This window comes from Chiloscyllium punctatum, chromosome 9 (assembly GCF_047496795.1).
Source record: "Chiloscyllium punctatum isolate Juve2018m chromosome 9, sChiPun1.3, whole genome shotgun sequence".
In the NCBI taxonomy this organism is placed as follows: Eukaryota; Metazoa; Chordata; class Chondrichthyes; order Orectolobiformes; family Hemiscylliidae; genus Chiloscyllium; species Chiloscyllium punctatum.
The window spans coordinates 109,279,554-109,303,963 of record NC_092747.1 but is presented as its reverse complement, the minus strand read 5'-3'; the positions used below and the strand labels follow the sequence as shown (position 1 = coordinate 109,303,963).

Below are 24,410 nucleotides of genomic sequence, written 5' to 3'. Positions count from 1 at the left end.
CAATTATCCAAATTTCGGATTATCTGAAGAAGATCTTAATGTCCTGATAGAAACATTACCTCAAAAAGATGTTATCAACACTGATCATGTCATTTGTTTACAACGATTAAAAGTGAATTTGGCTTACTGAAATGCTGCCGAGAGCAGTCCTGGACATCGATTTTTTGCCCAGTCTCCAAATGACTGATCTCTCGCCCCTCCCCACACTTTCCCTGGAGTTCTACACAAGGATGTACCTAAACCCCCCTTTCCCAGATAATCTCTCCAACGTTGTTCAGTACAGGGCAGAATGGGAACTTGTCAAAATTTGTGTGTGTGGATGCGCGCGTGTGTGTGCGCTGTCTCGAGACTCACCTCCCCCCAAAAAAAAGGCAGCAGCAGTCTTGCTGTTGGTGTCCAGTCCAGCTGCCATCTCCATTCTGAGGGTGGTGGTTTGCATGTTGTACTGCTGCCTAGTCTCCTGATTGGGGAGCAGATATAGCAAGTGCTCACTCTGTCAATCCCATTGAAGTATAGCAGCCACGGGGAGAGGCTTCAGCAGTGCTGCAGGTTCCATACACACACGTGTGCATCTGCTCAGACCCTGAAACAGAGAGAGGGAGCAAGGCAGGCAGAGCGAGGTAGAAAGAAGCTTCAGAAAGCTCCGAGTCCCAGAAGAGAGGTTTTGAATCAGTTATCCAAATAATCAATTATAGTTGGCACAGTGGCTCAGTGGTTAGCACTGCTGCCTCACAGCGCCAGGGACCCGGGTTCGATTCTACCCTTGAGCCACTGTCTGTATGTTTTACCGTGTCTGCGTGGGTTTTCTCTGGATGCTCTGGTTTCCTCCCACACACCAAAGATGTGCAGGTTGGGTGAATTGGCCATGCTCAATTGCCCATAGTGTTAGGTGCATAAGTCAGTGGTAGATAGATGGGCATGGGTCTGGGTCAGCTACTCATCGGAGAGTTGGTGTGGATTTGTTGGGCCAAATGGCCTGTTTCTATACTGTAGGGAATTTAGTCTAAGCTGAACAAAATACTGCCCGTCTGTCTCATTTGGATAATCAAGATTTGTGACAGTCAGTAAAAAGTTAAAATATGGAACATTTATGCATCAGAGATTCCATTCAGACTATTCACAAGCCTGATTTTAGATGCATGTTCAACCTTGTGTATCGATCTATATCATCCACACCTTCTTTATTTGACTATTCCAGTGGCTCCTTGGCTGGCCTCCCATTTTCCATCCAAAAATCAGCTAGCCATTTCCTAACTCTCATTGTCCTCCTATCTACTTCTCCTGTGCTCACTGGCCTCCGTTTAGTTCACATATTTTATATTCTCTTCCTTTTTTTTTGCCCAAAAGCCCTCTGTAGTCTTGTCTTTTGCTTTCTCCGTGCTCTTCCAATTCTGGTCTCTTGTTTATTCCTGATTTTAATTCCTCCATCAACGCCTGGGCATGAAGCTCTCAGCTTCTCTCCACCTACCTCTCTTTCCTCCTTTAAGATGCTCCTGAGCATCATCCTTGTGCAGCTTTTGATGATTTGTCCTCATGACCTGAATTTAGCCATCAGTGATAGACTCACCTTTAAGAAACCTATCCATAAAGGTCTGAAAACCTCTGTTGTATGGTCGTTCTCACTGTTGGTTTGAATGTGAGACACCATCAAAGTGATCTCCAGGTGTCCAGCAACAGTGACATCATCAAATAGGGAACAGATCAGGAAGTAAAGTGCACTGGTTTATCTATTACATATAACAATTTTTCAGAGAGCAAAATAAATGATTGTGGCACAAACATGAAATCAAAGTAGATGGTGAAATATCACAAACTCTTAAAATATATTTGAAATTGTGCATTTTTTCATCATGATTGAGATCTTTGACTTTCCACAAAGATAAAATTAGTTTTAAGTCCTTAAAAAGTTTAGCAGGAGTCATTATAAACTTAGTCCATCGTTTTTGGGAGAAGTTTCATTTTCATAGTGGCTCAGCAATGCTTCTCTGTAGGACCATTAAAGGCATTTTATAAACCCAAGATGTTCAGTGTAATCGTGGATCATGAGAATGAACTAAGCAAGATAAACTATTACATTGGCTGGGGATCAGTCACCAGAAGAGACAGATTTGAAATGATTGGTTAAAAAACCAAGGCCCGGATGTTTGGGTCAGAAATTAAAAAATGTTGATGCTGTACAGGTTTGTCTTGCTTGAAGGGCATTTGAATTTTTTTTTGAAAGGGGTATTGGATAAATGCTTGTAAAAGAAATTTGCTGGGATATGGGGAAAGAGCAGTGAAGTTGGTCTAATTAGATACTGCTTTGAAACAGTGTGGGCTGAATAACCTATGAATTATATGCTGTTGAGTGTTGCATTTTCACCATACACATAGCTATCCAATTATTTGGAGATTTTTAAAAACAAAACATGTAAGAAGGGAGTGCTTTTGGGCCTGGCTTGTGGCTGTTATTCACAGAGTGGTTTCAGTTTCCTGTATTGTGACAGTGTGTCATTGACATCTCACAAAATTGTTTGAAGTTGTATAACTTAGTTGGTGATGTGCCATTCTACAAATTGCTGTTTGAACTGGTCAAAGCTCGCAGATTGCCTTTTGCAATTAAGGTGTCCTGTCAGTTTCTTTGCCAAGTAGATTTCTGAACTGCTGTACTGCACAGGAAGCAATAGCTTCAAACTGCTTACTTTACAAGCAATTTCCTTAATAGTTTGGTAAACAACATGTATAATATGGTAACAAAGATACTGAGTATGGACTTGTACTAGTTTGCAACCAGCTCCTTTGTCAAATGTGCTGTTCACTTTCATCACTGTGAAAAAAAAATCCTGTAAAAACTACTGATTTCAGATTTGATATGCCGGAGTGTTTAACAGATTGTTGATAAACAAACAAACAAACAAACAAACAAACAACAACTTAATACCATATAAATACAAAACCCCACTTTCATTATGGTAAAAAGAGCATTGGAAATACTCAGCAAGCCAGGTGGTGTCTTGTGAAGAGACAAACACAATTAATGTTTCAGGTTTATGACTTTTTATCATAACTGGGAAAAGTTAGAAAAGTAATAGGTTTTGAGCCAAGAGTGGGTGGGGCTAGGGCAAAATCTCAGTCTGTGATAGGATGAAAGAGAATGACAGAAGCGTTAGTCCTATTGAGGTCAGTGATCATCAGGTACGCTATGGGGGCAAGAAAATATAGAAATAGAAGACACGTCTATAGCAGATGTACTATTGTTTGAAAGTGGGAGAAAATCCAAAATGGGACTGTTGATTAGTTTGACCGTGTGATAAATTTACAGTACTGTTAACTTGAACTTTGTGACCAACAGACCTTAGTGTCTTGATGCTAAGGAACTGATTCTTTGACTGTAGCAGAATTCATGTCTACCATTCTAAACTTCTTCCCCATTAGAGCCACACTATAAGATTCCATCTGTTCCCTCGTGATGCAATTATTAATACTCTGTCTGCTGAGCGGTGGTGAAGTGGATGCACTTCACTCAAGATGTCAGAGTTGCTGTGGCAACGTATACTTTTGGATGTATTTCACAATCTGGAGCTATGGATAATGATGGTGGAGCTTCCAACTTTCTTTAACACATGGGTGACCACACATCTCTCCTGCTATTGTCCCATTCCCACCTCAGTCGAAGTGAAATTCTCAGAGACACAGTGTAGATTTACCTCTTTCATCTTTATTCCGGGCACTGGAGGGAGAGAGAACGAACAGGGACGTCAGTTCTCAGTCTTCTCTTGAACAGCAGTTTCTTAACGAATTATGTAGTCGTTGTACAAGGAGGAACATCCAGATAAGAGAACATACATATTAATGGGGTGACCATTACAATCAGCACGTGTCTATTGTAGAGATTAAGCCTTCTGCTGTTATATAAATAATGTTCTTAACCTTGCTAACTGGCTTCACATAGTGGATCCTTTTCCTCTTGTTAACTTACCTTACACACTGAATACTTCCAATATTGTTAAATGGCTCCACATAATGAATGCTTTTCCACCTTGTTAACCTATTACCCTTGCCTCCAGCACCCCTTTGTTAACTGCAAGTTCTTATCTGATCTGAGTCATGCTCAGCTGAATCTCTTGTTTCACAAAACTCAATTTAACTCTTCCCCTGGTTGCTCATTACGATATACACTTTCGCATTCCCTCCTTTTATCGTTCCATGATAACCACCTAGAAGGTACTACCAGCTTTCATAAGACTCTGACAGCCAGTATTTAAGCAAGTTATTGACACACAACATACAGTGATTATGAACAAAAATTACTAGTCCATTGCAGTAATCAGAATTTGAAGAATCCTCCCATGTGGAAAAAATTCACCAGTAAAGTTCTTAAATTCACAGTCCTTAGTGACCACTCCATTCTCTCCAAGTCGAGTGGAAACATGCTAAAATCTCCTTCAGTAAAATCCAATCTGAAAACAAAATTCAGTCTGTCCTTGCACACCACTCCACAGAGAAATCTGAATTCTTGGGTAAGGGCAATTAAATGCTTCATAAAACTGATGAGACTGCCATCCTTCTGGAGATGCTTCAAATGGAGAATACCAGCGCATCTGAGAGTGCAGTTCAGCAGCAGGTGAACGCAGCTTTTTTTGCTGCTTCTGCTCCTGTTCTGCTGTCAAATGTAACAAAGCCAACTAGCTGTTGTGATGTTAGTGTGATCAGTGACACCTCATATCCCTTAAATGATTGAAAGAGAAGGTAAAGCTTATGTGGTTTAATGTCCGTAGAAAGGCCACTGACAAAAAGTCCCCTTCACTGTTGTTAGATTCTTCACTTTTCGTGCTCCTGACTGGAAATCCGTTGGAGCAGGTTGTGGAGTGGTGAGTGGTGGTCCGAAGGTGTGCTTTACTTGTGAATGGAGAAACTCGAGAGATGATGTTAGTTGCTGAAAGTATCTTTGTATTTCCTCTCTCGTTCCTTCCTTGCCAAGGTGGTCATCAGTATGAAGACAGTCATGCATTTAACTACACTAAATTGTGTCTGCCTATTTCAACATTCTTTGAATTCTTGAAGTCTGTTACTCTGCTCACCACTTATGACATTATCAAGTTTTATAGAATCCATAAACTTCTAAATTGTACTGCCTAAACAAGTTGGAGGATTTGAGCTATAGGAAGAGGCTGGGGCTATTTTCCCTGGAGCGTCAGAAGTTGAGGGGTGACCTTATACAGGTTTATAAAATCATGAAGGGCATGGAGAGGGTAAATAGACAAAGTATTTTTCCCTGGGGTGGGGGAGTTCAGAACTAGAAGGCATAGGTTTAGGGTGAGAGGGGAAAGATATAAAAGAGACCTAAGTCGCAACTTTTTCACTCAGATGGTGGTACGTGTATGGAATGAGCTACCAGAGGAAGTGGTGGAGGCTGGTACAATTGCAACATTTAAGAGGCATCTGGATTGGTATATGAATAGGAAGGGTTTGGAGGGATATGGGCCAGGTGCTGGCAGGTGGGACTACGTTCGTTTAGGATATTTGGTCAGCATGGATGAGTTGGACTGAAGAGTCTGTTTCTGTGCTGTACATCTCTATGACTCTATAAACAATTCAGTCAATTATAAAGAACAATCAATGCTCCTAAAATTATGCCCTTGGACACCCATTTCAGGTTATTTAAAAATCATTTTCCTTAATAAATTTGATATTTGGTTAATATGAAAGCTGTCAGAAAACCTATTTCAAAAATATGGAACAGCAAGAAAACAACAAAATGTTTCCTGTGCTTTAGCAATTGAAGAAGCCATTTCAGTTAGATTTAAATCTGATATATTCATGGGAAACAAATGCCGAATGTTTTAAAATATGTTCTCCAAATGAAACTTCCCAAACAAAACAGTCAGAATTACAGTGGCAACTTTGGTAGAGATCAACATTCTTTGAATTTGCAATATGAAGGGGGCCAGTGAAGTCTTAACAATAATTAACAGAACTGAAACAGCTCAGCCTCAAGTTCAAATATTCTCTAAAATCTTAACAATGAATCAAACTCAAAATGCACTCTTCTTTTTGTGAACACTCTGCATTAAAAACACAGCAGCAGCAAAGATATTTTAATACAATACTCTCATCTGGCTAAAGCATGACCACTGACCCAACTGTTTCTTTTAAACAGACATTGTAGAATTTCAAACACATTAGAGGCTCAAAGCTCTCAATCAGTTTGTTTTAAGCTTATAAGATTGATAATTTTAAAACTGATATAATGTTATATAATTTCAATGTAATAACAAAATCTGCCCCATTACATAGCTCACAAAACAAACTGAATTGAGATCCTGATTCAAACAAGGCAAACAGTTAACTCAAAAGGATTTTTCGAATCAGTATTTTAACAAACCAAAATTTTTAACATCAAACACCCTCAACATGGCAGAATTTACATTGAAACTTTCCTTTTTCAACCCAAGTATTAGTATAACCTTAATTTCAGCATTTCTCGTTTTGTTTTGCATCCTCTCACTGGAATTACCTTTCTAAAAAGAGAGAGCCCTCACAGCAGACTATATGGCACCACAATCCAAGCCACTCTCTTCCCCCAGAACAAAAATTCATGGAGCCTCAAATTTTGCCACTAGGGGATTTTAACCCCTTTCTCGCTATACTCCTCACATGGGCTGAAATCCCACATAAACACAGAGAACTCGAACCCCAATACAGCACAGAGGACTTGAACCTCAAATTAAACCCACCAGGGGACTCGAACCCTAATATGTTGCGGAGGACTCGAACCTCACTTTAACCCACTTGGGACTCAAACCCCAATAACTCACGGAGGACTTGAACCTCACTTTAACCCACTCAGGGGACTCAAACCCCAATACGGCTCAGAGGACTAAAGCCCCAATACAGCGCAGAGGATTTGAACCTCACTTAAACCCGTGGGACCCAAACTCCAATTAACTACCTCCAGTACAGCATAGAGGACTTGAACCTCAATTTAACCCAGGGCACTTGAGCCCCAATAGAGCGCAGAGGACCCGAACATCAAATTAACCCACCAGGGGACTCGATTGGCTGCCATTGCATGTGTTTAGCTGTGTTATGAATGCACATTCATAGAGTCATAGAGATGTACAGCATGGAAACAGACCTTTCGGTCCAACTTGTCCATGCCAACCAGATATACCAACCTAATCTAGTCCCACCTGCCAGTATCCGGCCCATATCCCTCCAAACCCTTCCTATTCATATACCCATCCAAATGCCTCTTAAATGTTGCAATTGTACCAGCCTCCACCACTTCCTCTGGCAGCTCATTCCATACACGTACCACCCTCTGTGTGAAAAAGTTGTCCCGTAGATCTCTTTTATATAATTCCCCTCTCACCCTAAACCTATGCCCTCTAGTTCTGGAGTCCCCAACCCCAGGGAAAAGACTTTGCCTATTTGCCCTATCCATGCCCCTCATAATTTTGTAAACCTCTATAAGGTCACCCCTCAGCCTCCGACGCTCCAGGGAAAACAGCCCCAGCCTGTTCAGCCTCTCCCTATAGCTCAAATCCTCTAACCCTGACAACATCCTTATAAATTTTTTCTGAACCCTTTCAAGTTTCACAACATCTTTCCAGTAAGAAGGAGATCAGAATTACATGCAATATTCCAATAATGGCCTAACCAATGCCCTGTACAGCTACAACATGACCTCCCAACTCCTGTACTCAATACTCTGACCAATAAAGGAAAGCATACTAAACGCCGCCTTCACTATCCTATCTACCTGCGACTCCACTTCCAAGGAGTAATGAATCTGCACTCCAAGGTCTCTTTGTTCAGCAACTCTCCCTAGGACCTTACCATTAAGTGTATAAGTCCTGCTAAGATTTGCTTTCCCAAAATGCGTCACCTCGCATTTATCTGAATTAAACTCCATCTGCCGCTTCTCAGCCCATTGGCCCATCTGGTCAAGATCCTGTTGTAGTCTGAGGTAACCCTCTTTGCTGTCCACTACACCTCCAATTTTGGTATTATCTGCAGACTTACTAACTATACCTCTTATGCTTGCATCCAAATCATTAATTAAATGTCAAAAAGTAGAGGACCCAGCACCAATCCTTGTGGCACTCACTCCACTGGTCACAGGCCTCCAGTCTGAAAAACAACCCTCCACCACTCTCTGTCTTCTACCTTTGAGCCAGTTCTGTATCCAAATGGCTAGTTCTCCCTGTATTCCGTGAGATCTAACCTTGCTAATCCGCCTCCCATGGGGAACCTTGTCGAACGCTTTTCTGAAGTCCATATGGATCACATCTACTGCTCTGCCCTCATCAATCTTCTTTGTTACTTCTTCAAAAAACTCAATCAAGTTTGTGAGACATGATTTCCCATGCATAAAGCATGTTGGCTATCCCGAATCAGTCCTTGCCTACCCAAATACATGTACATCCTGTCCCTCAGGATTCACTCCAACAACTTGCCCGCCACTGACATCAGGCTCACTGGCCTATAGTTCCCTGGCTTGTCCTTACCACCCTTCTTAAACAGTGGCCCCATGTTAGCCAACCTCCAGTCTTCCAGCACCTCACCTGTGACTGTCGATGATACAAATATCTCAGCAAGAGGCCCAACAATCACTTCTGTAGCTTCCCACAGAGTTCTAGGGTGCACCTGATCAGGTCCTGGGGATTTATCCAATTTTATCCATTTCAAGACATCCAGCACTTCCTCCTCTGTAATCCTTAACTATCAAGTTCTAGATTGTGACTCAAACTTAGCATTCCTGCCTCAATCAGAAACTGAACCACAAGACCTCTTTACATACCAAATACACTTAGAAAAAAGACAAGATCTTCAAAGTCTAAATTGCAATGTTACTTTCTTTGTAGTGACGAGAGTCCCAAAGCAAGAATAAAACGCAAGAAAAAAATGGGTAAAGGTTATGATCCATGATTGTTGAACTCTGTTGAGTCAGGATGACTGCAAGAGCGCTGTTTTTCTTGTTCATCTTCCTCACTTGAACTGGCTGAGATTGGTGAGAGAATAGGACAAAGCATGAGGTGCATTTATCTGTTTAAGTCTTCCTGAGTGGATAGAGACTGAATTTTCACCACTGAAGAGATTTGTAAATTTGCTTGAGGCCAATGGTCTATCATTTGACATCGTCGTCAAAATGTGTGGTGCTGGAAAGGCACAGCAGGTCAGGCAGCATCCGAGGAGCAGGAGTGTCGATGTTTTGGACATAAGCCCTTCAGGAGTGTGATCATTTGACATTGCTTTGATAGCTTGTAAGATTCAGCATTTTTTTGGATGGCCATGGGAGACCTCTCTGTCTTTAATAATAAGTGTTCCTTCTTGCACGTGTTTCATTCCCTATTTTCAGAGCAAAATTACATGGCACCAAGAGGAAATCATGGAATAATAAAGCTCTGCAAAGAGGTCCCCTTCAAGTATTTGTCCAATTGCATTTTGTCAGTTATTAATAAATGTGCTTTGACAACCTAGAATAAACTATTTCCAAACTCCACAGTACGTAATCCTCCATACCTCTGTTATCCTTTAGCTGATTTACTTGGCCTTCAGTCTCCTCCACATTGAATTCTGGCATTTTATTCTAGTTGATGAGTCTTTCTTTGGCCTTGTCCATCTCAATAACTGCAACATGCTTCAACCGCCACCAGTTAGTTTTCACCCTATGTCCTTTGCATCTTCCACTCCTGACCCATCAAATTACAAAAGATAGGACTAAGTAATTCCCCTATGAATGGATCAGATTGAAGCTCTGCAGTTCTTCCACATCCAGGCATGGTAATTGACAAATAAACAACTGACAGGAGGAGGAGCCTTCAGAAAATATCCCAGGCCTTAATGATGGTGGATGTCCAGCACAAGGCTGAACCATTTGCCTCCTCCTTCAGTCAGACGTGAAGAGTGGATGATCCATCTCAGCCTCTCCTTAGGTTAATTAATTCATTCTGTGATTTCAAGAAACAGCTGAAGATACTGAAAAGACTAAGCCCAATAAAAGTACTGATGACTTATGCCCCAAAATTTTCCATGCCCCTAGCCAAGTTGTTTCCTGTTGAGCTACAAATTGGCTAGGGGCATGGAAAAAAAAAGTTGCCCAAGAATGGCCTGTCCTCAAAAATCAGGACAAATCCAATTTAGCCAATTACTGCCCTGTCAATCAATATGTCCATAAAATTTGGGAGCTCCACCATTCAATATGATCATCCTGAACGCCAATTTCCTGCCTTTTCCTCATACCCTTTGATTCCCTTACTGATTAAATATCTGTCTCTCAGCCCTGAATATAGTTAACAAACCAATTCAATGGCTTTCTGAAGTAAAAAATTCCTCCGATTCACCACTCTCTAAGAGAAGAAAATCCTCATTTCTCTCCAAGCTGGATGAACTCTTGCTCAGAGATTATAGCCTGTGGTACTAAACTCTCCCACAAGTGGAAGTGACCTCTCAGCATCTACCCTGTCACACCCCAAAAAATCTTTTATATTTCAATAAGGTCACTTCTCATTCTTGTAAATTGCAAACAGTACAGGCCCAAGCTACTCAACTTATCATAAGAAAATCCCTTATTGCCTGGGACCAACCCAGTAGTGAACTTACTCTGGACTGCCTCCACTGCCAGTATTATTATCCAAAATGTTCACAGTACTCTAGGTGTAGTGTAACTGGTGCCTTTAATGGTATTAACAACACATCTCTATCTTTATATGCCATTCTCTTTGAAATAAATCCAATATTCAATTTTCCTTCTCCAATATCTACTGAACTTGTGATTTATGTACAAAGCTAATTCTTTCTGTGCTGCAGCTTTCTGCAGTCTTCCTCCTTTTAGACAATGTTTAGCTAATCTATTCTTCCTGCCAAAGTGCATAACCTCATGTTTTCCATCAGCTAAGTTTTTGCCTTATCTGTCAGTTTCCCTTTGCAGACTCTTTGTGTCATCCTAACCACTTCCCTTCCCACTTACCTTTATGTTGTCTGTAAACCTGACTATGGTATGTTCACTTTCCTTGTCTAAATCATTAATATATAATGTAAATAAAGTGGCTTCAGCACTGATCCCTGTCACACTCCATTAGTTACAGTTTGCCATTCTGAAAATAACCTCCTTACCCCAACACTTTACTATCAGCTAGCAAATGCTCTATTCATGCCAATATATTACTCCCAGCAATATGGGTTTCTTTCTTACTAAGTAGCCTAATGAGTGACACTTCAGTAAATGCCTTTTGGAAATCCAAATCTATTCCATCTGCTGGTTCCACTTTCTCTGTCTTGCTTGTTACCCCTTCGAAGAATTCTAACTAATTTGTCAGGTGTGATTTTCTTTCCTCTAAGAAGCCATGCTGATTCTTCTTGACTATTTTTATTTTTAAATGCTTTGCTATTGCAGTCTTTATAACAGACTCTAACATTTCCCAATAATAAATATAAGTCTAATTAGCCCCCCATTAACCTGTTTGTTTTGTCCTCATTCCTTTTTGAGTAAGGTGTTACATTGGCAACAGTCAATCCAATCTACTCTCAGTCCTCAGCAGTGTTAGGGAAGGGGTCATCAACAGTGATGTAAAACAGCATTTCCAAAGGAATAACCTGCTCACCAGTGCTCAATTTGCCAGGGCCCCTCAATCCCTGACTTCATTACAGCCTTGTTGCATGCATAGAAAAAAGAACAGAACTCCAGATGCCAGATGGGAATAATTGCCTTTGATGTCAAGGCACTATTTGTGTGAGTTGGCATCAAGGAGCTCTGGCAAAATTATAGGCATTTGGAACAAAAATAGAAATTGCTGGAGAAACTCAGCAGATCTGGTAACATCTGTGCAGAGAAAGCAGCTTTAGCATTTTGAGTCTTGTGACCCTCCAGAGTTCTGAACTGCCACTGGACTTGAATTGTTAACTTTGCTTTTCTCTCCAGAGATGCTGCTGAGTTTTTGACGGCAATTTCTGTTTTGATTTCAGAACATCATCTGCTGTTCTAAGCTTTACTTTAGAATCATTTGGGATTGGAGCAGAACTCCGGTTGGTTGGACCAAAAAAGATCTGGCAGCGTCTGTGGAGAGAAAAACAGAGTTAATGTTTTGAGTCTTAATACATTAACTTGTATCTCTCTCCACAGATACTACTAAACCGACTGAGTTTCTCCAGCACTTGTTTTTATTTAAGATCTTCAGTATTTGCAATGTTTTGCCTTTATTATTGGTATTGTGGGCAGCTGACACAGATATGATGGGCCAAACAGCTGTCTAATATTCTGTGGCCATTGTACATTTCTTTATCTAACTGATTTTCTTTTCACTAATTACAGCATAGTTTTTGCGCCGCAAACTAAGTTGCTATCATTATGTTAGTCCAAAGCTTTTTGGATTTTTTGAGATTAGAATTCTTCATTAAGATTATTCTACCAGCAATTGACTACCTACTGATATAGGAGTAGGAATGATTATTGTTAGAATGCTTGTAAGCAAAACTGATCAGTAGCAATTTGGTGATTTCATGGGATGTTACAGTAGGATTGAAAATGGGATCTTTCTTTCATGCTGTGTCACTGAACTGAGTGTAGCTGTAAGATGATCAAAAGATGATCATTCCTAAATTGTGTGGAAAATTTAAGAAAAACAACTTTACCCATGGAGTAGTTAAAATGTGGGACTTATTCTAATAAAGTGGCTAAGGCAAACGGTGTGGATGCATTTAAGAGGAACCTCAATTAGTGTTAGGATGAGATAGATTGGTCAGGGTGTACAGCATAAATGATGGCACAGACCAACTAGGCTGATTCTGATTTGTAAATGCTAGGTAATATGTAGAAAAGAGCTGAAATGGCCTAGTATTATCATAAAACCCTGTTTAGTGTTTTGGTTCCAACATGTTGTTTAAAAAAACCCTACTTCAAAGCTCAGCTTTAATGTGTTCCAGCACAATCACTGTAGCTCAAAGCAAGCCAAGTGCTGCCCGTGTTTATTAGTACAGATATGGTGATTGTATTGCTGAGTGTTTTAAAGTTCAGGTGAATAAATTGAAATTCCACTTCTACTTTACAGTAATCCAAGCAACAATATCACTTCCAACTAAATAAACTATCTGCTAAAATTCTGCCCATTATGCAGTTTTAAAGCTTATCTTTCAGACAATAATTATACATTTTGATGTTAACATTGGCTTTATGTCTTGCAAAGTATTCACAACATCACAAGTTGAAAGCCTTCTCTTTCCAAGCCATTAATTGTTAATTTAAATGTGTCATAATGTATGGCAATTATATGACTGCAACTGAGACACAATGATATGTGATTGGGATCTAAATAATGTTGTCTGGAGATACTGTCTCCACACACAGTGCAAACCTGAAGTACAGACATGAGCAGCAATTAATGTAGTGTCATTAACATCCCAAGCGCCTTCATAGGATTGTCGTCACACTGAGTGATGTAAGGATATATTAATGTAGGTGGCCAAACATTTGGCCAAAGTTTTAAGCAGAGCTTTGAAGGAGGACAAAAAGATGAGAAAACTCCAGAGTCAGAGACCTCGTGACTTCCAGTGATGGAATAGTTAAATTTGGTGATGTACAAGAGTCCAGAATTGGACAAGTGCAGAAATGCCAGAGGAGAGTAGAGTTGTTGAGGCTATGGAGGTAGGAAGTGATGAGACCATGGAGGAATTGGAAAACACAAATGAAATTTCAAAATCAAGGCATTCCTAAGCCAGAAGTCAATAGTGTGGTGCTGGTAAAGCACAGCAGGTCAGGCAGCATCCGAGGAGCAGGAGAATCGACATTTTGGGCATAAGACCTTCGTCAGGAAATATTGAATCTCCTGCTCCTCGGATGCTGCCTGACCTGTGCCTTTCCAGCATCACACTCTTGACTCTGATCTCCAGCATTTGCAGTCCTCACTTTATTCCTAGGCCAGGAGCCAATGTCGGTCAGTAAGTGCAGGGGCAAGGATGAATTAGACTTGATGTAAGGTATGATATGGGTAGCAACAGTTTTGAAAGAGCTCATGTTTTTGGAGGTTTGAGGAAGATGTATCTGCTGTAGAATGGATATGTACTGATAAGGCCTATGAGAGCTCTCGATAAAGTGCACAATTCTTAATTTGTGACAGCTTGCATATATGGGCTCTTTTCACAACCTTAGGATGTCCCAAAATGATTTGAAGTCAATGTACTTCTTTTGAAATGTACCCACTATTGTATGTAAGAAATCCAGCAGCTGTTTTTCTGCATATCAAGCTCCTGTATATAGATGGGGTCATACCACATGGAAACACACCTTTTGGTCTAACTCATCTGTGCTGACCAGACATCCTAATCTGGCCTAGTCCCATTTGCCAGCATTTGGCCCATATCCCTCGAAAGCTTTCCTGTTCACATACTCATCCAGATGCCTATAACTGTTGTATTTGTACCCATCTCCACCACTTCCTCTGGCAGCTGGTTCCATACATACACCATTCTCTTTGTGAAAAAAGTTATCCTTCAGGTCCTTTTTAGATCTTTCCCCCCTCACGTTAAACCTATACTCTTTAGTTTTGGATTTCCCCACCTAAGGGAAAAGACCTTTTCTATTCACTGTAACCATGCTCATGATTTTATAAATCTCCACAAGGTTATCCTTCAGCCATTGACACTCCAGGGAAAAAAAGGCCCTCGCTGCTTATTCAGCCTCTCCCTATAACTCAAACCCTCCAGTACTGGCAGCATCCTTGTAAATCTTTTCTGCACCCTCTTAAACATCTGGTATTTGCCACCTCTAGCTATATGTCGGGTAAGGGCTGTTTGAAGTGGCTCCCTGCCACCAAATCTCCATTGTCTTGGACCTAACTAGTGATTTTATAAATATCAAGTCTATAACAATCATGTTAAGTTGAACATATTTTAAGGAGACAAGTTGAATCTTCTGCAGATTCTGGAGGATTCAAGTTGAAATGTCTTTGCATTTTTTAAACAAATTTCTGAATAAATGATTGTTGGGGAGAATAGAAATAGATACACCACCTTAGAGTATCTGCAGCACAGACACTTCTTAATTAGCAAGAAATATTATGGCATGACAGCAAAAGGAGAACTGTATTTGGTCAGGAGAAATTTCTAGAACTTAGAGCTTATACTGATCCATCAGGTCTCTCTTTAAAATGAGAACAGAATTCCTCATCTCTAACTATAGTTAACAGGTGACATCAGCAGAAAGGGTGGAGCCAATATAACATGAGCATGAAACAAAAGTATGACAAATAAAACCCAGTTCTATACTTTTTCTGAATCTTCAAAACCTTTAGCACTACTGGAATTACAATGTAAAAGCTATCAACCTCTATTCATTCTTGCAGTGTTCACATCTCAAATATCATACATACAGGGTGATTTCAGGGCTTTCTGTGGCTCAGGGATCTACCCAATTTACATAGCTGCCCAGTCACTACTGATCAAAGCGCTGAGTGAAACCTCAATCTATTTTTATGATGTACAAAAGCAATTTGACACAAAGTAAGACAAATGACTAAATATGGCTATCCAAAGGTTGTTTGCTGCGATTCCCCACTTTGCATTGGCTCTTAAAATAAGGCATCTTACTATGTAATGCAGAATCTTTTAGTATGGTTGGTTGAAGGATAAATGTTGGCCAGGACTTGGAGAGAGCACCTCGCTTTTCTTTAACTAGTGCCATGGAATCTTCCACATCTACTTGAGATAGCAGGCATGTCTTTGGTTTAATGTTTCTTTTGAAAGATGACACTTCTGACAGTGCAGCTCCTTCACAATACTGATCTCAGCTTTTATGCTCATGCATCTGCATTGGTACTTGAGCCCAGAGCTTTCTGATCCTGAGAGCTCTTTACTGAGCCACAGTATAATTGACATTCATTCCATTCCATAATGCAATGTATTTTAAGTTGGAGATTTATAATCACCAGTGTAATTAACAATAAATATAGTAGTGTTAGGAATGTGCTTATTATGTAGGCTGCATTTATTTATCTTGTGATCACAAGTTTTTTGGTTCTTTGTCCAAAGTTTATCCTTTAAAGAGTTTTTACAATGATTCATACCTACTAATCTCCAATTAGTACAAACATTCATCCTTAACAAAGTTAGCGTTCTGTCAGTTCTGAAGAAGGGTCATTGGACCGAAATGTTAAACTCTGATTTCTCTCTATAGATGCTGCAAGACTTGAGATTTTCCAGCAATTTCTGTTTTTGTTTCAGATTTCCAGCATCCACAGTTCTTTCTGGTTCTTTTCAAGCGTTCCCAATTTTTTTCAATTTAACTTCATTTGTGATTAAAGTAACTTTCTTAAGGATGACTTTTTCTTAAGGATGACTTCATTTTGAAAAACAAAAACGTGTCGACACCAGTCAGACATCAAAAATTGAGAAACCAATATATATTACCATCTACATTAAGACTTACACTGAGGAAAATGATAGCACTGTATCTCTATGTCTATATTCATGTCATTGGGCTTTGCTGTCACCTCTGACTGAAGTTGTGGTTTTCAATTTGATGCGAGACCTGACCATAAACTTCATGCTAAAATAGCATCGTGAAAAATCATGTTGTGGAGGTGCCGGTTTTGGATTGGGTTGGGCAAAGTTAAAAGTCACACAACACCAAGTTATAGTCCAACAGGTTTGTTTGGAATCACTAGCTTTCAAAGTGCTGCTCCTTCATCAGGACCACCTGATGAAGGAGCAGCCCTCTGAAAGCTAGTGATTCCACTTAAACCTGTTGGACTCTAACCTGGTGTTGTGTGATTTTTAACATCATGAAAAGCGGAATATCTGGTTGTCACTGTTTGTGGAGCTTTGCGTATCCTACACTGAGTCAGTTTAAAGATGCTTCATTGATTGTAAAGTGATTTGGGATGCCCCAAGATTGTAAATGTGCAATCGCAATGCATAATTTTGTTTATGACATTGAGCACAAATTGCATTGCATTTCTAACATTTCTGTTCAATTTTTTTTTTAGAATTTGAAAGCAGATCCAGAAGAACTGTTTACAAAGCTGGAGAAGATTGGAAAGGGTTCCTTCGGTGAAGTTTTTAAAGGAATAGACAACAGGACTCAGAAAATCGTGGCCATAAAAAATATTGATCTTGAAGAAGCTGAAGATGAAATTGAGGATATTCAGCAGGAAATAACTGTCCTAAGTCAGTGTGATAGTCCATATGTTACAAAGTACTATGGATCCTATCTGAAGGTGAAGCTTATAACTTTACATTTTTTTTAGGGAAATGAGACATGACGGAGTAACACTCAGGTGGTTGGACCTTAAGTAAATGGCATCAAATGTCTTACATGCTTTCCGTACAAGTTTAGTCCAAATTTGTTTTAAAGTTAAGAGAAAAACTCTGATTTTTGAAGTCTTTGTTTGCCAAAGCATTATCAGTGGAGGTGGTTTGGGGTGGGCAGGTGTGTGTGTATCTATATACATGCTGGGGATGAACAACAAAAGGCAAGTCATAAAATACCTCCTGTTAAGATTGAGAGTTTCTTTGTGTTAGATTTTGGACTGCATGATATGATATCACTGCAGAGCTTGTTGGTATGATTCTCTTGGTGTTCAAAGTTAGAACACCCACCGTTAAGTTGTCATCTTTCATTTGCTTTAATTACACTTTGTCTACTTGCTAGTTCCATCATAGTATCAGTCCGGTTGTCTGCTCTAAAAGTATGGGCACCTCTGTTGTAGGACTCTGTCTAATGCACTTCTGTGCTCTCATCTCAGCTGCTTTACCTTTTTCAAAAGCTGTCTATTGATGGAGCTGCAATTTGCTGACATTGTTTCCTACCTGCCCCCAACACCATTCCCTCTCTCAGCTCTGGACCAAACCTTGATCAATTTATAGCTGTTCCTCCCTACCGAACATGTTCAACTCTGCAAGTCTTTCAGCTTCTTACTAGCCTTTTGCTTTCCCAAGGTTAATCAGCTCCTAAGATAAACCTTCTTGTTTTTCTTGACATTCTCCAAAGGGGTTCATTGAGACACTTATCATTGCTTCCTTGTATGCAGCAACCCCAAATGCGTATCGTCCTCCTCTGACCAACTCCTTGCTTCCAGCATCAACCCTATATACTGTCTTCAGTGGATCAGCTCTCACCACTTCTCTCCACATTTTGTTTACACATAAACAAGGTCCTTGCTATCCATGGGCTTATTGTAGGTAATAACCTTGATTCAAGTGTATGGCCAAATCGGAAAGGAGATTAAATACCCCTTTTCACTCCCGAAGTTGGTTATAAGTGTTTTACTGTTTAAAAAGATTTCATTTTTTTTCCGGTTCAGTGTGTATTTGACCATGTATAAAGCTACATGATAACATAAACTGAACAGATCTTTTGAATTAACAAAGGAAGAGGAGTTAGTTTTATTGTAAAAATTATTCAAGTGAAAACTTATGAAGGGCATAGACAGGGTGGATAGAGACAAGCTTTTTCCCAAGGTGAGGGATTCAATAACCAGAGGTCATGCTTTCAAGGTGAGAGGTGGAAAGTTTAAGGGGGATACACACGGCAAATACTTCACACAGAGGGTGGTGGCGTTTGGTAGAGGCAGGCATGGTAGATTCATTTAAGATGCTTCTGGACAGATGCATGAGTAGGTGGGGAGCAGAGGGATACAAATGCTTAGGAATTGATTGACAGGTTTAGACAGTACATTTGGATCGGCTCAGGCTTGAAGGGCCGAAGGGCCTGTTCTGGGCTGTAAATTTTCTTAGGTTTTAGTAGAACAAAGAACTATTTCAAACCCTTTGACATGCACGCATTAGCATGCAAAAATAGAATGAGTTATAGGGTGGGGGAGGTGGAGTTGAGGAGGAAAGGAAGCTCATAAATGGAGAGAAGTATATGTTTTAATATTCTTTTGGTGGTCTTTGAAGTTCCGGGCTGTGGCAGCTGATGTAAACGGGATGTTCTTCTGAAGATAATCTCAATTCATCGTTCTCTGTCTCCTATTGTCCTCCTACCCTTCCTTAATTGCTCCCTCAATATAAACTCCCCATCCAAATTTACTACTGAATGTTTGACCTTGCCAGCACTGGTGCTGCCCCAATCACAGACCCTTTCTGATGACTTTGTGATCTTTTTGATGATCTCCACTCACATTTTTTTCCCCTTTTCATTCCTATATATTTCTGTATCCACCCTTCACAATTCATTTGGGAGTGCATTTTGCTAAATTTGAACTGTCTATCCATTGGTCCTCCATTCGTCAAGATGTTTATCCAGTTGATGGTCTACTCGACTACGACCTTGCCTCCAGCTTTGTTCTGTTCCTCAGTTAAAAGCACGATTTTCTCTTATGTTGGCTATTAATCCCAGCCCCCAGTCTACACAAGAACAGCTTGCTTTGCCCCTCTCTTAAATCAAAGAGATACAGATTTTAACAAAATCAGCAGGCAGCTAGTTGAGCTATTTGAGGGAGTGCAGCGTAGGTTCACGAGGTCAATTCCTGGAATGGCAGGATTGCCTTACACGGAAAGACTGAAGCGACTGGGCTTGTATACCCTTGAGTTTAGAAGACTGAGAGGGGATCTGATTGAAACGTATAGGATTATGAAAGGACTGGACACTCTGGCAGGAGGGAACATATTTCCGTTGATGGGGGAGTGCCGAACCAGAGGACACAACTTAAAAATACGGGGTAGACAATTTAGGACAGAGATGAGGAGAAACTACTTCACCCAGAGAGTGGTGGCTGTGTGGAATGCTCTGCCACAGAGGGCAGTGGAGGCCCAGTCTCTGGATTCTTTTAAGAAAGAATTGGATAGAGCTCTTAAAGATAGTGGAGTCAACGGGTATGGAGATAAGGCTGGAACAGGATACTGATTAGGAATGATCAGCCATGATCATATTGAATGGCGGTGCAGGCTCGAAGGGCAGAATGGCCTACTCCTGCATCTATTGTCTATTGTCTATTTACCACCCAGATCTGGCTGGACCACATAATGTACTATTGAGTCTTGTTTCATGGAGCACTATTGCAGGAACATTCTGTTATGCCACGGAGATATTTAGCTTTTCTATGTTCCACTCCATTTTGTTAAGCTCTGCCGTACCGTCTTTCCAGTAATGATCCCCAATAGTGAGTGAAAAAAGTTCACTGATATCTGTCAAGTGCATCAATAAACTGTTGCTACCATGATCCTTCTCTCCCCTAGGCCACAACACAAAACTCTTAATTTGCTCAACGTTTCCTAGTAGATTCACCTTTAGTCCCAGAAATCAGTTAAATCTTCTTTAAATTGATTCTAATACAGTTATATCCTGGAAATTGTTAGTGATTGAACAGTTTTTAAATGAGTGTAGAGCAAGAGGAAGGAGGGAGGCAAAGAATAAAAGGGAAGTTTTGTGATGTGGTAGTGGGCCAATTTTTTGAATTCCTTCAAACATTATGGGTATCACCAGGCCAGCAGTTATTGACTAAATAATATAATTGAGCAAAGTGTGTTTGTTGTGCCCATTCTTGCTGAAATTTAAACATAAGTGCTAATTAGAAAATATGGCAAAGTGTCATGTAGGGTGGCTGACCAAACTTTGTCCATGATCACGTCCAGTCCATCAACTGTCTTCGCTAAATGTATTTATTTAGTTCAATGTAGGCATTTTCTGAGTTCACAAGCAACTCTGTGGTTGGGATGTTATTAAGTCAATTTGGAGCTCACACCAAGAGCAGTGCAGCATTTAAACTTCTTTCATTGGCAATGCCACACCCCCCCCCCTCCAAAACACCAATGGGTTTACAAAAGCAAACCATTCAATGCTATAAATCTTGCCGTTCTCTATGGATTGTTGGGGAACATAGTCATAGTATCAACCTATTCTTAATTGCCCAGAGTGTAGTTAAACATCGGTCACATTGTTGTGGATCTGGAGACATGTGGACCAGACCAGACTAAGAATGGCAAATTGTTTTCCTAAAAGGCATTGAAAGACAAAAGATGGTGTTGCAAAGCAAAAGGAGGTTGTGGTAATACATAGTTAGTGCCAATCTTGTGCCTTTTCCATGTAATCTTTAAAGACTCAGTTGAAGCTGCAACTACTAGACTTCCAGAAGAACATTGCCAGACCCTGACTTTGCTGCATGAAAAAGTTATTTCTGACATCTTGTTTGCTTCTTTTGCAAAACACTTTAAAACTGCATCTTCCAGATCTTGATCACTTTATGAGCAGGAATAGTTTATCCCATATATTCTTTTCAGATTCCTTGTGATTTTGGAAACTTATAGCAAATTCCCCTCCAAGGAAAACCGTTCCAACTTTTATAATCTTTCCTCATAACCGAAGTGTCACTTCCCTGGAACCATTCCCATTAACCTTTTCTGAACCCCCTCCAATGAATTCACTTCCTTCATTTGGTATGGTGCCCAGAACTGCGCACGCATCCATGAAGTTATACAATGCAGAAACAGACCTTTCAGTCCAACTCGTCCGTCCCAACAAAATTTCCCAAAATAACCTAGTCCCACTTGCCTGTGTTTGGCCCATATCCTTCCAAACTTTTCCTATTATGTACCAGTTCAAATGTCTTTTAAATGTTGTATCTATACCTGCATCTACCACTTCATCTGGCAGTTCATTCCACAAACCGACCACCCTCTGTGTGAAACAGCTGTCTTCTCGGGTCTCTTAAATCGTTCCCCTCTCACCTTAAAATATGCCCTCTAGTTTTCAACTCTTCTACTGTAAGCAGAAGGCCTTTGCTATTTACCTTATTAAAGCCCCTCATGATTTTATAAACCTCTATAAGGTCAACCCTCAAAGCTTGAGTGAAAAATGTCCCAGCCTAGCCAGCCTCTCCTTACAATTCAAATCATCCAGCCCCTCGTAATTCTTTTCTGAACCATCTCCAATTTAATAATATCCTTCCTACAGCAGGGCGACCAGAACCATCTGGTTCACAAATGTCCTTTAGGGAAGGAAATCTGCCATCCTGTCTCAGTCTGGCCTACGTGTGCTTCCAGATCTTCAGCAGTGTGGTTGACTTTTAACTGCCTTATGGGTGATTAAGGATGTGAAATAGATGCTGACCTGACCAGTGACATTCATATCCCGTAAATGAATAAAAAGAATTAAAGGTACTAAAACTCTTTGGTGCCTGGCTGTGATCCCATTTTTGTGTTGATATGAAGGCACAAACTTGTAGCTGTTCTACAGTGAATAATTCAGCTAAGAAACTTCTTCTCTGAGGGTTGTGAATCTGTGAAACTCACTGCCCCAGAGTGCAATAGAGAATCAATCAAAAGATTCAAGAAAGAATTAGATACGTTTCTGATGAAAAGTGGGACAAAGATCTATGGGGAGCAGGCAGGAAACTGGCAGAGAGGCTCAAAGGGCTGAATTGCCTCCTCCTGCTCCTAATTGCTGTGTTCTAAATTGGAGAAATTCTGATAGTATTAGGCAAGAACTGTCAAAAGCTGATTGGGGGCAGATGTTCGGAGGTAAAAGGGTGGCTGGAAAGTGTGAAGCCTTCGGAAAAGAATGAACGCGAATCCGGAGAAAGTATATTCCTGTTATGGTGAAAGGAAGGCTGGTAGGTATAGGGAATGCTGGATGACTAAAGAAATTGAGGGTTTGGTTAAGAAAAAGAATGAAGCGTATGTAAGGTATAGATAGGATAGATCGAGTGAATCCTTAGAAGAGTATAAAGGCAGTACGAGTATACTTAAGAGGGAAATCAGGAGGGCAAAAAGGGAACATGAGATAGCTTTGGCAAATAGAACTAAGGAGAATCCAAAGGGTTTTTACAAATATATTAAGGACAAAAGGGTAACTAAGGAGAGAAAAGGACCCCGCAAAGATCAGCAAGACGACCTTTGTGTGGAGCCGCAGAAAATGGGGGAGATACTAAACGAGTATCTTGCAAAAGTATTTACTGTGGAAAAGGACATGGAAGATATAGACTGTAGGGAAATAGATGGTGGCACCTTGCAAACTGTCCATATTACAGAGGAGGAAGTGCTGATGTCTTGAAACGCATAAAGGTGGATAAATCCCCAGGACCTGATCAGGTGTACCCTAGAAATCTGTGGGAAGCTAGAGAAATGATTGCTGGGCCTCTTGCTGAGATATTTGTATCATCATTAGTCGCAGTTGAGGTGCCGGAAGACTGGAGGTTGGCTAACATGGTGCCACTGTTTAAGAAGGGTGGTAAGGACAAGCCAGGGAACTGTAGACCAATGAGCCTGACGTCGGTGGTGGGCAAGTTGTTGGAAGGAATCCAGAGGGACAGGATGTATGTGTAGTTGGAAAGGCAAGGATTGATTAGGGATAGTCACCATGGCTTTTCTTCTTCCTTATTGTGTGGCACTGCATTAAACTTCCCTCCATTTTTTTTTGTCTCTGTGTTTTCACTCTTAAAATTGAGCTGTTTGGTTTATAGAAATGCAAGATTACTTGAGATTAAATAGGAACATAAAATTACTTGATGTTTAAGTGTTCATAATGTACAAACTTCCATTAGTGTTCTAGCATATTCCATGAACAGTGTACAAGTTTGACACAGCCACTGAGAGGTATTAAGGATGAGTGATTCAAAGCTTGGACAAAGGAGTAGATTTTAAGGTCTCATTTTGGACAGAAGGGTTTCAGGAAGGAATTAGACAATAGATGTAGGAGTAGGCCATTCGGCCTTTTGAGCCAGCGCCACCATTCATTATGATCATGGCTGATTATCCACAATAATCCACTTTCCGTTCCTGCCTTATCCCCATAACCCTTGATTCCACTATCTTGAAGAGCCCTATCTATCTCTTTCTTGAAAGTATCCAGAGACTTGGCCTTCACTGCCTTCTGGGGCAGAGCATTCCATATATCCACCACTCTCTGGGTGAAAATGTTTCTCCTCAACTCTGTTCTAAATGGCCTACCCTTATTTTTAAACTGTGCCCTCTGGTTCTGGACTCACCCATCAGCAGAAACATGCTTCCTGCCTCCAGAGCGTTCAATCCTTTAGTAATCTTACAGGTTATTGCAGAGTTTAAGCATCTAATGTAACAGCTGCCAATGGTGAAACAAAGGAAGTGTGGAATTTGCAATAGGCCAAGTTTTCTCATTGCTTGTTAAATTGTTAAGATTCACTTTGCAAACAGTTTTAATCATTTGTCATGCAGGATACAAAATTATGGATTATCATGGAATATCTTGGTGGTGGCTCAGCTTTAGATCTGGTAAGTATATTTTTAAATTTTGCTGTGGAAAATTCATTTGGAGGTAGTTTTTTTCTTAAAAATAAAAATTTAACCACTGCAATACATACCATGGAGAAATTGCTCTTGTGACTTTGCCCAGTCTTGTTTTAAGAACTGTGGTTGTATAAAGTGAATAACACTTTTCAATTAGAGTAAAATGAACCTGATATCAGTGTCAGCCCAGACTAAAATACAAGGTTGATTTTTAAATGCAGCTCTCAAGATAC

General features: G+C 40.3%; 1 protein-coding gene across 1 annotated transcript in view; it reads left to right on the top strand.

The window, feature by feature from the left end:
• LOC140481583 (serine/threonine-protein kinase 24-like) overlaps positions 1-24,410 on the top strand; it is a 52,311-nt gene that overhangs the window by 2,713 nt on the left and 25,188 nt on the right. The window contains exons 2-3 of the mRNA XM_072578015.1: positions 16,962-17,192; positions 24,106-24,162. Of these exons, the coding sequence (XP_072434116.1) occupies positions 16,962-17,192; positions 24,106-24,162 (288 nt within the window). The remainder of the gene's footprint in view (positions 1-16,961; positions 17,193-24,105; positions 24,163-24,410) is intronic.